Genomic DNA, 14,259 nt, shown 5'->3' with positions numbered 1-14,259 from the left:
ATCCTATTTGTATGTCCTTATCGCTGCTAATGTTTTATTCTACCGTACAACGACAGATACTGGAACTCCTGTAACCTATCACTAGCGAGCGCAACTCCCTTGGTCTATGGGCGTATTACCGCACTTAATTTTAGAAACACGTAGGAATATGTACTTTATGACTAGGGTAAATTGGCTCGTCGCGCGTAATTGTGCACTGTGCGTCGTTACATGATGAAAATGCGTTATTTAAAAAAAGTGTCATAGCGCGCCATTTTACTTCGTACGTTCAGGATAACGCTTATCTCCCTCGGATAATTTGGTGGCGTTTCTCTAGACTCCTGCTTAACGCATATTGTAGGTTACCCAGCTTGTCAGAAAATCCTAGCGCTCTAAAGAAACTAGGAGATGCGTCGCCGGTTTAAGCAGTAACTGTTTTAAGCACCATGAACCCTCTTGTGCACTTTTAACGTTGTTCTTTGTTCAGCCACACACCGTATGTTAGGGATACGAGATATCACAGGTACATGCAGTATATTACACACTGGTTACAGAGCCTTCCTCTGATCTACGATGTGGCTGTGCGTAACTTTCGGCAATTCTTCGCAGAATGAAGATGCCATCCGGTTCACCTGGCACAAACACAAGCGGATCTTCTCTATCAGGTGATTGCACGTTGTTATTTATCTGCTGCATAATTTGACAATCTCAAGCAGAAGCAATTCCTTATTTAGTGTTTGATTGCTCGTGACGCCTTCGTGCGCACTGTCTTGTCGTCCACGTCCCTTCTTAGTGCAATGTAATGAAAACTGACTTTCTTCCGGACCATTCGCCTTTTTCAGAGGAGGAGTACAGCCAGATGGCGTCGTCCACTGTGAAAGAGCTGGAGTGGTGCCTCGAGCAACTGGAGACGATACAGTCTCACAGATCCGTAGGAGACATGGCTTCGAGCAAAGTGAGTTCTCGTGGCCTCGCTAACAGAGGGTCTTAGCGCGTCTATATAGCATATTACCATTTACAAAATACCTACGTCGTAGACGGCAACAGCAGCGCTGGCGGTGCGCGCCACCTTGCAACGTTGATATTGAACCATAGCGCACATAAAGATTTTATTGCAGTTATTAGTTACAGGCAGTGTGCAAGTTAGCTGAGCCCGTGAAGGTGCCTGAAGCAAGATAATAAGGAACTTATAGGGTCTCTTTTTTTTTCTCTCTTGAACTAGAACAGCAGAAAGCAGCAATTATGATTCTTTGTGGTTCAATAAACCGCCACGTGATGTCGCCACCTTCGTTGCTGCCCTTGAGGGCTCTGTTGTTTCGGTATTTCGCAAACTGTATTGTGCATGTGGTCTAAAGCTTTCTAATATGCCCAGAAACCTGTGCGTTTTTGCAGAGAAAAGGACGTTCTGTACGCACTGGGCATTCTGAGAACTGGAACTGAGATTTTGTTTTGTTCTGAACCGCGTGTGTGCTTCTGCTTTTTCCCATCCGCAGTTCAAGCGCATGCTCAACAAGGAACTGAGCCATTTTTCGGAGTCGAAGTCGGGGAGCCAGATATCCGAGTACATCTGTAACACATTCTTGGGTAAGTTGGCGCGAACCCGTTACATGATGTGCATATACGTATTGCTCCAGTCGCACGACTCACCTGCCTTCGCTTCACCACATCCTGTGGACGCTATTGAATTTTTCACGAACGAATTTGTCACGTTTAAACGGATCTGTTCCATGTTATGTGGTCGTGCCCAGCAAAAAATCACACAAATCACGATATAAGTAATACTGAGCAGTGGGAGGCCGTGTTGCTCAGCTCCAACCTGACTTGCTGGCCAAGGTCATCAAAAGAGCTGAAGAAGCCGCCCGGCCCCAGGGGCTCGTAACCACCTAACAAGGTCATCCGTCAATACCTTGTTTTCAAATAAAGTCTTTACTTAGTCACTCACTCTACCCTCATATGAATTTCCACAACAGCTTACTCTGCCAAATCACTTGCTTTCCTGAGTAGCACGGGTCCTGACTCGCGGCTGATCTATCATACGCCTATATTTATTCCCTCCCTGCTTTCTTTCCTCATCGTCACCCGCATAACCCCGTCTATAGACATTTCCGCCGAGGCAAGAAATCCGGCTAAGAGGGTCAATTCGAGGCCGACCTCTCTGCTTCTGAAATAGTTCTATTTGAATTTTTTTCTCACCGACATGGTGTCTGAAGCGTGCCGCTTTGTCCATCTTTCGTCACCGGATTGTGTAACGCCGTTCCTGTACACACAAGCACGTGTCTGACTGGGACGGACATTCTGTTCTGGGGGTGCGCAGACAAGGTCCAGGACGTAGACCTGCAGGTTTTGCGGCCCGAAGAATGCGGCGGAACGGTCGCCGTAACCGGCGTGGCGGGTGCGCCAGGATCGGTTCCCGGGGTCCCTGGCAGCGGCGGCGGCGGCGGCGGCGGCAAGACGCGCCAGCATCGTCCGTCCGACGCCATGTCCCAGATCTCGGGCATCCGGCGCTCCCTGCATCACACCAACAGCCTCACCACGCTGCCCAAGTACGGCGTCGAGACGCCCCGCGAGCAGGAACTCGGACTCGTCCTCCAGGATCTCGACCGTTGGGGCTGCAACATCTTCAAGGTGGCCGAGTACTCAGGAGGCAAGCCTCTCACCGCCGTCACTTACACCATATTCAAGGTGAGCGCAGCATTTGTGCGTCTGCGGCCGCGAGCTAGAGGATGGTTTAGGCACGGACCAGTCAGTGCAGCCTTCTTTAAATGTTTTCAAGGTGGCAACATCTGACGTCTTGCCGCAGATAGTCGAGCCCCTGTGGAGAATTCAGTGGTCCTCACACAGCTAAGCTTCGCAGCACCAGACGTGCTGAAAGAGCATTGCAAATCGGGTCCTGCGACACATTCTGTTAAGCGTGGCGTGTGTCTACAAAATTTTGACATTTTGACGGGGGCTGGCGCAAGCAAGAGCAGACTAGTGCTCGTGCAGTAGGGAAGAAGAAAAGATTACACAGCACCGCTTTATTGGTCTTACTTTTATCTTTTCTTTCGATCACTTATCGGCACAAAGACGGTTAACGTTTTGTTGGTACGCGAAGTAATGTCATGCATTAACCTGCCATGTTGAAATTTGGGAAACCGCATAGAGAGCTCGTAATCGGAAAGAAAGCGGTCTTGCGCATTTTCACTGGCACTCGGCTAACTTTTGCAGGTGGTATGTTGTGAATATGTGACGTCTATCAACGCTAGTCATGATAACGAGCCTAGTTTTATGTAATGCAACTGCGTCTACAGATAACTAGGAAACCAGAATGTTAGGTGGAGGGAGTGTGAACCACGTCCTGTATTACTGGCATCATGTATGAAACCGTCGGGTATGTGTTTTGCGAGGCAAAGGCTCGCTAAGCAAAATATTGTCTTTGAGTAAGCGGAGTGAAATTGAGAGAATAAACTGCGCGTTCAAAAATGGCTGCTGCGCCCATAAAAGCTTACTTCATTGGCGACAGTTTCCGCCGGGCATATGGTTCGTCAATCGTCACGCGTCGCGTGAAAACGGCCTTTCTTTCAGGATCGTGACCTGCTTAAGACGTTCGACATTTCGTCCAAAAAGTTCCTGACCTTCCTGTTGACGCTGGAAGACCATTACCTGAAGGTTCCGTACCACAACAGCAGTCATGCGGCTGACGTCACGCAGTCCGTACACGTGCTGCTGCTGTCGCCCGCGCTTGACACCGTATTCACAGACCTCGAGACTCTTGCAGCGCTCTTCGCCGGAGCCATCCACGATGTCGACCACCCAGGCGTCACCAACCAGTACCTCATCAACACCAGTAAGTGGTGGTATATGCATTAAACTTACTACTTGGCGTGTCGACTGCGATCATATAACATTGCAATATCATACAGTTTCATCCCACCGCTCCGAAAGTGACTATTCTGACAGCTCGCAGTGCATGTCCTCTCTGTGAACTAGAAGCAGTGACACATCTCTATGAATCGGCCAACAGCGTCGCCCGCGACCTTACAGACCGGGCCGCTTTTAGATATGGTTTTGATTCTGCAGGATTGGAGAACTTACAGAGAGATACGTTCATTACATACATTGAAAACACAAAACATTACTACATGGGAAGGAGGGAGTTTCCACCCCCTCACTATAGACTAAACAGAGCACAAGCAGTTACACTTAGGCAATTACAAACAGAGTCTTATTATTCACCTGCACAAATAAAGGAATGGTATGACATTGCAGACATGGATATTATACGCAAAGCATGCAAAAAGGAGATATGCACGCTTGAACAAATGCTCTGGGAGTGTGGGTCGCTCGGCCCTGGCATTTCCCGGAAGCGGTGTTTAGAAATGATCAGATCTCCAGATCATATCCCTCAAGTCCTGGCTGTCCAGTACGCCCGTGATAGGGCTAGGAGGCTTGACCTCCCGGTCCCAACATGGGACTAGCCAGGTAGGTGGCAACACCTTGTACAGGACAAGAATAAAGTTTTTTTTCCTCCTCCTCCTCCTCTCTCGATATCATCGCGACGGGTCTGAGAATTGGAACCCTGTGGGCTTTTATAAACTATCGACGAGTTCGTACTATTTAAACAGTCTAGGGATAGGGCAATTAAGCCATTGGTGCTGCTGTTGTCTGCGCCCTGTCCTCGTTGAGCCATAGAACGCTCTCGCGATTTTTGAAACGACATAAAATGAGCTTAATTCGTCTTCCAAAAAACAATCCATAGCAGTAAGATGAAAGTCTTACCAAGAACAGCGATTTGCCTAGTCCTAATCACCATGACAAATTAAAACGTTGCTCGTGAAAGCTTTGAGCACTTCTGGGGAAATGTCAGGACTTGTAATATCGGCGGTGAGAGCTTCTGGCAAAACTGTCACATGTTGCATTTCATGATGAACGTCTACCGTGAGTGACATGATTTGGGACAGAAAGGTGCCTTGAATAAAGACGGTGTTTAATATGATTGCTACGTGAGACTGGACTTCTAGTTGTTTTGCTGATGCTCACGAAAAATTGTGTGCGTTTTTTCCCTCCCTCCGAACACCAGGTTCTGAGCTTGCCATCATGTACAACGACGAGTCAGTGCTCGAGAACCACTCTCTGGCCGTTTCATTCAAGCTGCTCCAGGACGAGACGTGCAACATCTTCGAGAACCTCACGAAAAAGCAGCGGCTCACTCTGCGTAAGATGGTCATCGACATGGTCCTCGCCACAGACATGTCTAAACACATGAGCTTGCTCGCCGATCTCAAGACCATGGTTGAAACCAAGAAGGTCGCCGGCTCTGGAGTTCTCCTTCTCGACAACTACACCGAAAGGATACAGGTGAAGAACTTAGCCAGCCATCTCTTATACCTCGCATTGAACTTCATTTCCGAAAAAAAAAAATGAAGGAAAGCAAGGACACTGCTTGCTTTTTCAATGTTCCCATGCTTCGTGATCCGTTATGGTGTGTTGTAAAGTGCACTTCATCCAGGCGAAATGTAAATTCGGCCGTTGCTGTACACACCACCATTAACTGCTTATTTGGGCCCACGCACTCCTGGGATTAAATAGTCATTAGTAAAATAATTTATCCGGTATTTTTGTTCATGTTTCTGTCAGGACTCGGTTTCCGAGACTGACGCTCCACTCTTTGGTTGCGCTATTTACGCGTGCATGATACGGTACGTTCGTGCCCACTGATTGCAAGCTTCTCCAATTTGGCAGACTCGACAAAGAGTGCAAGTCGCTCCGGGTACTGCTGTGAGGTAGTATGGTTTCTATGAAAGACAGTACCACATTGTCAGATCAGTGCTAAGGTGACCTGATCAAACCACTGCGTGAGCGTTGGCTTCAGGCATCGCGTTGCACTGTATACGCGGTCTCTGAACACGTGTGTGCCACCTACGGAGGCCCTAAAATGCCTGCTGTGTGTGCCGTCCAGGTGTTACAGAACATGATCCACTGCGCTGACCTGAGCAACCCGACCAAGCCGCTAGAGCTGTACAGGACGTGGGTTGACTTGGTCATGTCCGAGTTCTTCATGCAAGGCGACAAGGAGCGCGCCGAGAACCTCGACATCAGTCCCATGTGCGATCGGCATACGGCCACCATCGAGAAAACACAGGTGCGTACTCGGTCACGCACACCGTACTAAGTTCACCCAGTAGGTGTGTGTAATTACAGGTGAATAGCTTAGGCAGCTTAGAAAAATTGCGCGCGATAAGTTTGCTCGCGGCACAAGCAGGCTGGCTGAAAAAAGAAACAGTTCAACTTGACTAGTCTTCCTCTCTCTTTTCTCACGTCTCGAGCATGCTGTTTCCCAATATTGCGTTTAACAGCAGCCATACTATTATGGTAAACATATTTTCAACCTGAATCAGAAGCATCGAATTTGAGACGCGTACAGTGCGACCACGGCAGTTCGAAGCGTGCCTCTCCTAATGCGCGTGCGCGTCCAGGAATTCATTTCTCTTGGCAGCCATTGAACATGTTTTCTCACGCTGCCGCTGGTGTTGGTGGTGTTGCAAAAGGCTGAATTAGCCGGGCGTGCCTGGTCGGCCATCGTTCCGCCTAACCTATTCTGGTGTTGACACGGGGTTTCACCAAAAGCAGGAAATACTGGTACCGCTTCTCACTACATCATTTTCGCAGGTGGGCTTCATCGACTACATCGCGCACCCGCTCTGGGAGACGTGGGCCGACCTGGTGCACCCGGACGCCCAGGAGATCCTGGACCGGCTGGAGGAGAACCGCGACTGGTACCAGAACATGATCCCCATCAGCCCGACGTCCAGCGTGCCCGACATCGCACCCGCCGACGGCAGCGGCGGTGACGAAGAAGGCGCCGTTGACGACGACGACGACGAGGCCAAGGGCGGTTCCGCGGACAAGATAAAGTTCCAGATCACCATCGAGGAGCCCGAGGACGACGACAACTGCATCCGCGAGGAGAGTCCCACGTCGTCGGACGGCTAGCAGCCGGCGACTCCTGCTCCTCAAGACGCCCGCACGAAGGCGTGCTCTAGACTTCTACTGGATCGCCCCCCGCCGCCGCCACAGCCGACGTCTCCGTCGCCGACGACGGCGACGAAGCCGGCGGCTACGACGAAGAACGCGTCGGCGGCAGGGCGAGCCGCAGCGGGCTTGCTAGGCCGGTTCCGGGTCTGCTGCGTCGCCACCCTTAACTTATTGAGTCGCTGGTGCGGCGGCGCCCGAAGGCGCAGGACTTCGACCGAGGGCGTCACGTCGGACCGCGACCTCGCCACCTCATCTCTGCTGCTTAACTGCGGCCCTGACTCTTAAGAAAGGGACAAAAAAAAAAAGTCCACCGCCTCCCCGCCCTTTCGCACGTTCTCGCCATCCCCCCGCCGGGGTCCCCGTTTCCCGGAGGAGTCGTCGTACGCGTATAAATACCCAGTGCGCTGCGCCTCGTAGGCTACGACTTCGACAGCTGTGTGCGTGTTTGTGTGCCTGTGTGTGTAGTGCGTCGCTGCGTGGCAAACAGCCCTGCTGGTGCCGTGACTCATGTAACCGCGCCGCGACGTGTTGTGTGCATCGTCTCGGGCACCACAACTGCCGCTCTGTGCCGTCAGCGTCTCGGTCTGTCGCCCGTTCGCATTTCGCTGTTCCGTGCACCATTGATGAGCAAGCTAGCGCGCACGCTGGATCTCAGTGTGCCATGCGAACCAAATAGAAGGCGAGTGGGACCTAAAGGCATGTGCATCTGTACACAAGCCAAATGTGGCGCCGTTGCCGTCCGAACATTTTTTTTCCTCTCTCTCTCTTTCTTTCTTTCCGGCGCCGGATCTGAAGCCGTCGTCTTGCCAAGCAGCGCCTGGTTTTCTAGCTTACTCTCGTGCTTGCTTCTGTTCTTCTCTTCTCTTCCTCCGCACACGCGAATTGCCGTTCGTGTGAGCGCCCCCTATCGCGAGCGTGCGAAAAGCAGTGCATCTAGTCAGCAAATAGCAACAACAGCGCCACCTAGACTTGGCATATCGCACGTTGTCTGCGCCGCGCCCACTGTGAACACGACACCTTACTTTTGTGAGTGTGTGTGTGTGTGTGTGTGAAAGCCTCACCAACAGCATGACGGACAGGCAAAAGAGGACACGGCGACGCTCTCTCGACTAACCGAGTTTTTGTTCGCCCTGCACGATGCCTGTCGGCAGTTGTCGGGCTGCAGTGTCCGCAACACGCGGAGCCGCCGTGAAGTGGACGTGGTGATGAACTCAGTATGGACCGATGTTGCACGAACACACACGTAAGGATGCAGCCACGAGCTCCGAGACTCGACCGTGGAACGTTGTGTCTCATCTTTCACTCTATCCCTGCAGCGGGGGAGAACGGCAGGGAGGCGAAGTTGGTAGCCGGGTCGCTCAGCGGTTACATATACTTAATACTCGCGGCTGCTCTTAGAAACCAAGGCAGCTGGAAAAGATAAACACGAATACATACGCGGACGACAAGAGGTGACGCGCGAGTGTTTATGTCGTTATAAGTCACCGCCGCTTCTGCCGCTGTATTTGGCCTCAACGAGTACGAGCAATACATTGTACGTGTACATAAGCGGCAAGACGGGCGGGACACTCGCTTCTGACTTCTAGTTATAGGAGGGTATACGGACACACACTCATACGAAAGGACACTGGGTTGTTGAATTGTTGCATTTTTGGAGAGTGTGTGATGAGGCAGAGAGTACGACGACGCGTTAGAACGGAAGAAAGAAAATGAGGGAAAACGATGATAGTGACGTATTTTATTCTTTCCCACCAACCAACTCGCCCCACCCACACTCGTGGAACACTTGTTGTGTGAAGTTCTCACTCCATAAATACACGCTATCTCCTGTTTGCTTGTTATGCGTGGAAAGTGTGTGGACATGCCCTATGCGAGAGATGTAGCAAGCGACGAGTTGCAGGTCACTTTATATATATAAGAAAAGAAACTCTTGATAAGTGGGCAGGGAAATTTTACTCATTGTAACCGGGGCTGAGTTTATTACCTGGAATGGCTTTTACTGTTTTCGTTCCGTCGCTGACGCTCCCTTGCACAAAGCGTTCACGGTGGGACGTCTTTATTAACTTAACGAATTAACTGACTACTCCGTCATGATAACCGGTGTCGTTATAGGTGTGTATAAGTGCTCTGCACGGCGAAAAACTAAACAAGGTTCTTAGGAGGAGCCGGGTGTGGAGAAGAAAAAAAAGTACGGGAGTGTATGCAACGATGCACTTTCCTCCCCAAAGGTTGTGTCTAGACTCTTCTTTAGGAATCTTAGGGAAGCTGCTTTGTTGGTTACCCTTTTTGCTGAGTGTTAAAGGCAAGGCTATGAGTCGGAGCCTCAGAATCCATGTGCACATTGCTGTATAGGAGAGCATAACGATGTCCCTTAGTAAACAGAAATAAGCTAAGAGTTGTGTTTGACGCGTTTGTTTTACTCTCTTTTGTGTCTTTTTTTTGTGTGTGTGTGTTCGTGCCCGATACAAAACGGCTGTTTCGGGCTTCGAATTCAAATGCGAAGACACGCAGAAGCACGCGTTAGAACACTTGTTTAGATCTCCAGTGTCGTCTCAGCAATTTCTGCACCGTTGATGAAAGCAGAAAATACAAAATGAAAACTCGGCATTACGAATTTCGCTGTTGCAGGTATTACAAGGTATTATCGTAAAGGGTGTATTTTAATGCCTACGCGGAGCGAAATGCGCTGAAGGGTGCAATATTTCACGCCGATGAGAAGGAGTTCGCCATACTGTAAATTCTACAATCCAGCTACTCTTTCGGCAGCTTGGGAAGGGATCTTCACTTATTATTTAATACAGCCAGATCTGGCATAACGTGCGTGCTACAACTCTGTCTATTACCTCCTTTCCATGGCGTAGTCGGGTGTCGCATCTCTATCGCTGACATCCTGTTATATTCGCCATTACAAAGCGCAGCTGTTCCTCGGCATTAGGTGGTTAAGAAACACCGTATTTGCGTCGCGTTAGTGACATTTCTGCCAGGATGTCAGCATATAACAGTTGCATGTCGCAGTGGCAATTTCGACAAGCTGTTTAGTTGTGCTCGCAAATGTCACAGGCGCTACACCTCTCGGCTACGTTCGCGTACGACATTGAACGGGTAAGAGATAGTATGCATACCCGAAGGTTAAAACTGTGGTGCCATTGGCCGAACACCAAATATTTTCTCGCGTCTCGCCTTTCCCGAATGCTCCCGAAAAAAGACAGGTACATCTCATTGAGGAGAGATTGCATTCTAATGAAATGAAACGAAATGAAAAATAACCTTGAAAGCTCTAGCCAAAGTGTCAAAAAAGAAACTAAAAAATTACACCCTTCAGTGTCGCACTGTTAAGGGTGCGTCGTACGCTCCCGTTTTCAGCAGAATAATGAACGCCATGTTGGTCGCTCTCAACCAGCGCTTCCTCACAGTCCCATTCAGGTTTTTATTACCTTTTGCCAGTCTTATTTCAGCGTGTGTTAGTATGTCACATGTATACTAACAGCAATGCCTCTCCCTCCTTTGTTATTAACACTTTACAGATTTCCGTTGTATGTGAACTAGTCTTCTCCGAATGGCTAAAACAAAGTGCTAAAAACAATTTCAGAAAAGTTGCGAAATGTTTTGCGGTGTGCGTGGAACGCATGCGCAGGTCGTCGGCAAATCCAGATTTTTTTCTGCCGAGCGCGCATTTTGCCCCTTGCCCCCTTCACATTACTAAACCTCCCCTGTACACCCGATGGATGTTGGCTTTCCGGGTGAGTTCCTAGAATTAGCATTATGATCACACTGTCTTAATAAAAACAAATGGAAGAAACGTACCTTGCCTCGTCTTCTTTGCACCCGCGGTTCCCAGAACGTCATCGCGCCCTTGTGAAAGCCGCGCGTGAAGCGATGCATGCGTAAATGAATGTTAGGAATGAAGCTGGCCATAGTCAAAACAAAATGAAGTCTCGAGACCTGTATGGATCTTTTGTTCGCAACATAAAACATGAACGAGGGGCCCGAAATGTCATGTTGTTTTGACTGTGGCTGTAGTGACTTCCTCCATTCTTAACAATAATATTATCTGATCAGATGGTATTCCGTGGAACTCACGACTACGTCACCCTCCACTACGAGTATGGAGAATAAAGATTGATGTTGGGTTACTTGTTTCGTAATGCTTTGGAAAAAATACTGCGCGAGAGAGACGAATTTTAAATTTTGGACAGACTTCCGTAAATGAATATTCCGGTTAGAAGCAAAGATCTACTGCCAGAGAGCTAATGCGTTTTATACCGCCTCTACCCATGAGTGACACTTCAATTACTTTGTTTAATATAGCGAGTGGGGGTAATGTCAAGTCGAAAGCTCTCGCGGGTCATGTTGCAGTAACGAACTCGTTATCTATATTTATTTTTATTTTATATAGAAATGTGTGCTGGCTTGTGGGGCACGTGGCGATAAAGCGCGTAAATTGACAACCTGCGACTGAAATAAAATGCGTCGATTGTTCGCGCTAGTACGTGCCCCTCCTTTCTCGCCTTCGTTTTTTCTACGCAGTATCTATTCCTTCACGTAGGCTCCAGTATCGATACCGCCCCGATGGAGGCGGAGTATAAACGCATTGATCAACAGCTGACTCGAAAGGGAAGCCACAAGCTGGATCCTTTGTGCTTTTACTAGAGGACTTGGGCCGAGGTAATGTAAGATTCAGGCACGTAGCCAGAATTTTATTCCAGGGGGAGGGGTCCAACCCAAGGTAACTTTTCTATGCAAATGAGGGAGAGGGGTACCTTTACTAGTACAAATGTTAATAACGCCCGCCATTCGCCATAAAGACGCGTCAACCCACAAAAGAGAAATTAAATAAGGTGTATCTCACAGGTACGCTTGTGAGATGCACCTCTCCTTTACTGGGCAAACAAGGAACCACATCAAATGGACTCGCGCAGGAAGAACACTGCCAAGAAGAATTTAAAAAAGCGAAAGTGTAAAATCAAGATTTATATGGTAGCATAGAACTTAAAGCAGCAGCTGACAACCAAGGCACACGGCCCACGCGGGGTTGTGTTACTCCACCACCCAATCACAGAAGCGAACAAAATCGTCGTCATGCGGCCTTTTCAAGAAGGCGTCGTACATGATACCTCCGGAGCATCTGCTGTTCTTGAAGACTCTTTTCAACGACGGAAGCAATGAGGTGTGCAACATGCATGGACAAAGTGTATGGAGTCTGAGCAGTTCACTTTTCAAAAGCCTACCTGCCATAGTTGCTTAGTGGCTATGATGTGCGAAGCACGAGGTCGCGGGATCGAATCCCGAGCCCGGCCACGGCGGCCGCATTTTCGATTGGGGCGATATGCGAAAACACCCATGTACTTAGATTCAGGTGCACGTTAAAGAAACCCAGGTGGTCCGGAGTCCCCCACTACGGCATGCATCGTGGTTCAGGCACGTAAAACTCCATAACTGATGCTTCAAAAGTCTGCGGTACAGTTCATTTCACTGCTGAGCCCGCTTTACTCGTGGAACTTCACTGCCAACTGAAGTGCAACTTGACCATATACTGCATAGTTGCAGCAAAGCAAGCATGTTATTTCGGTTCAATAAATAATTAGGCATTCGCCATTCAACTATAGTAGGCGAGGGAGAACTTATAAATTTACGCGCTAATAATTTTATTTTTCTGGTTACCGCCTGATTTGGGTAACAGCAAAAGTTTGAAGTACGAATTATTTGCAGCCTCGCGGAGGAACAGTGGCTGGCGGTTATGAGGGAGTGTGCGGGACTTCACTGCAGACTTTAGTGTTTTTTTGTGTGTGTGTTTCAATGAATGAATTTTATTATTATTAGACAATACAATTACAAAGAAATGTAATACAGAAGGAGGTCCCAAAGTAAAAACTGTCAGGGGGACCTCCTGTTACAACATGTACAAAATATGTAATATAGGATTAGCAACGAGGGTAAGAACAGCGTGAAAATACAATCAACATATTAGAAGTAATTACTGAAACATCGGGTAGTTGAAGATTATACAAAAATTAGCAAGCATAATTCCATATTGAAATACACATGAAGGTACTATCATCACAGTAATTGAATAAAAGTATGACGATTATGAACAAAAGTGCGCAATCCAACAGTGCAACAAAATTAATTTACAAACGGCTGATAATCTATCAACATAAATCGAGAAAAATAATGAAACATGGCTACACAGTAATAAATGTATACACACATGCATACATAGATACACACCTATGTATAGACACACATATAAACGTATGTACACTTGTCGAATAATCAGGTAAGGTATGTTATTAATAAGAACTGTTTTAGAAGCTGCCGGAAACAGTGTAATGAAGAGCATGATTTAATACTTGATGGCAGTGAATTCCGAAATGAAATTGCAGAAAAGAACGCTGTCATTTTACCGTAGTTAGTGTTGACTTTAGGAAGCAAGAGATTATTATTTTCAGAAAACCGCGTGTTATTTGTATTGAAAAGTTGCGTTGAGGGAAGTAACTCAGTTGGAATGTCACTGTTTCTTCTTCTATACAATATAAGACATAGTTTCAGTTGAAATGTGCAAGTTAAGGGTAGAATTTCAAGAGTGCGAAAAATGGGCGCTGCTGATGCGATGTATGAACTGTGGGTAATTATTCGGACCGCCCGGTTCTGAAGGTTAATGAGGGTTGTCAGATGTGCAGGATATGTGTTGCCCCATGATGAAATGCAGTAAGTAAGGTGACTGTTAATGAAAGCGCGGTAAAGTTATTTTAGTATATATTGCTGAAAACAGTGTCTTGTTCGAATGAGCACGCGGATGCCGAAAGCGGTCTTCTTAGTGACAGAGTTTACGTGAATGTTATACTTAAGTTGGGGGTCTAATGTAACACCAAGGAAAGTTATAAAATTAGATGGGGTAATGACGTAGTTATCAATGTATAGTTCAGGGGTTCTTGTAGGCGTTTTTTGGGACGAGTGAAATAACATAAACTTTGTTTTAACAGGGTTTACGTTTAGCAAGTTATTTTTACACCAAGACACAAGATTCGTGACATCGGCATATAACTTTCTGAGTAGACTGTTAATGTCTTTATCACTAGTGAATATCGTTGTATCGTCAGCATAGAGGATGCACTCAGAACTCTTAAGCGATGATGGTAAGTCATTAATGTAAATGAGGAATAACAGAGGACCCAAAATTGATCCTTGTGGAACGCCCTGGTTCGTTGTTATTGGAGTGGATAAAACGCTTCCATATCTAACAACCTGGGTTCTATTAGTAAGGTA

The 14,259-nt window shown here is 47.8% G+C and overlaps 1 protein-coding gene across 10 annotated transcripts in view; it reads left to right on the top strand.

The window, feature by feature from the left end:
• Positions 1-10,797, top strand: part of dnc (phosphodiesterase dunce) — a 696,777-nt gene extending 685,980 nt beyond the window's left edge. For all 10 annotated transcript variants that reach the window (XM_070524785.1, XM_070524787.1, XM_070524784.1 and 7 more), the window contains 8 exons: positions 589-644; positions 822-934; positions 1,473-1,563; positions 2,294-2,661; positions 3,544-3,805; positions 5,039-5,316; positions 5,918-6,100; positions 6,628-10,797. In XM_070524785.1, the coding sequence (XP_070380886.1) occupies positions 589-644; positions 822-934; positions 1,473-1,563; positions 2,294-2,661; positions 3,544-3,805; positions 5,039-5,316; positions 5,918-6,100; positions 6,628-6,951 (1,675 nt within the window). In that variant the 3' untranslated portion in view covers positions 6,952-10,797. The remainder of the gene's footprint in view (positions 1-588; positions 645-821; positions 935-1,472; positions 1,564-2,293; positions 2,662-3,543; positions 3,806-5,038; positions 5,317-5,917; positions 6,101-6,627) is intronic.
• Positions 10,798-14,259: the final 3,462 nt, after the last annotated feature.

Source organism: Dermacentor albipictus, chromosome 9, assembly GCF_038994185.2.
Source record: "Dermacentor albipictus isolate Rhodes 1998 colony chromosome 9, USDA_Dalb.pri_finalv2, whole genome shotgun sequence".
In the NCBI taxonomy this organism is placed as follows: domain Eukaryota; kingdom Metazoa; phylum Arthropoda; class Arachnida; order Ixodida; family Ixodidae; genus Dermacentor; species Dermacentor albipictus.
The sequence above is the reverse complement of the archived record's forward strand: the minus strand, read 5'-3'. Positions and strand labels throughout refer to the sequence as shown.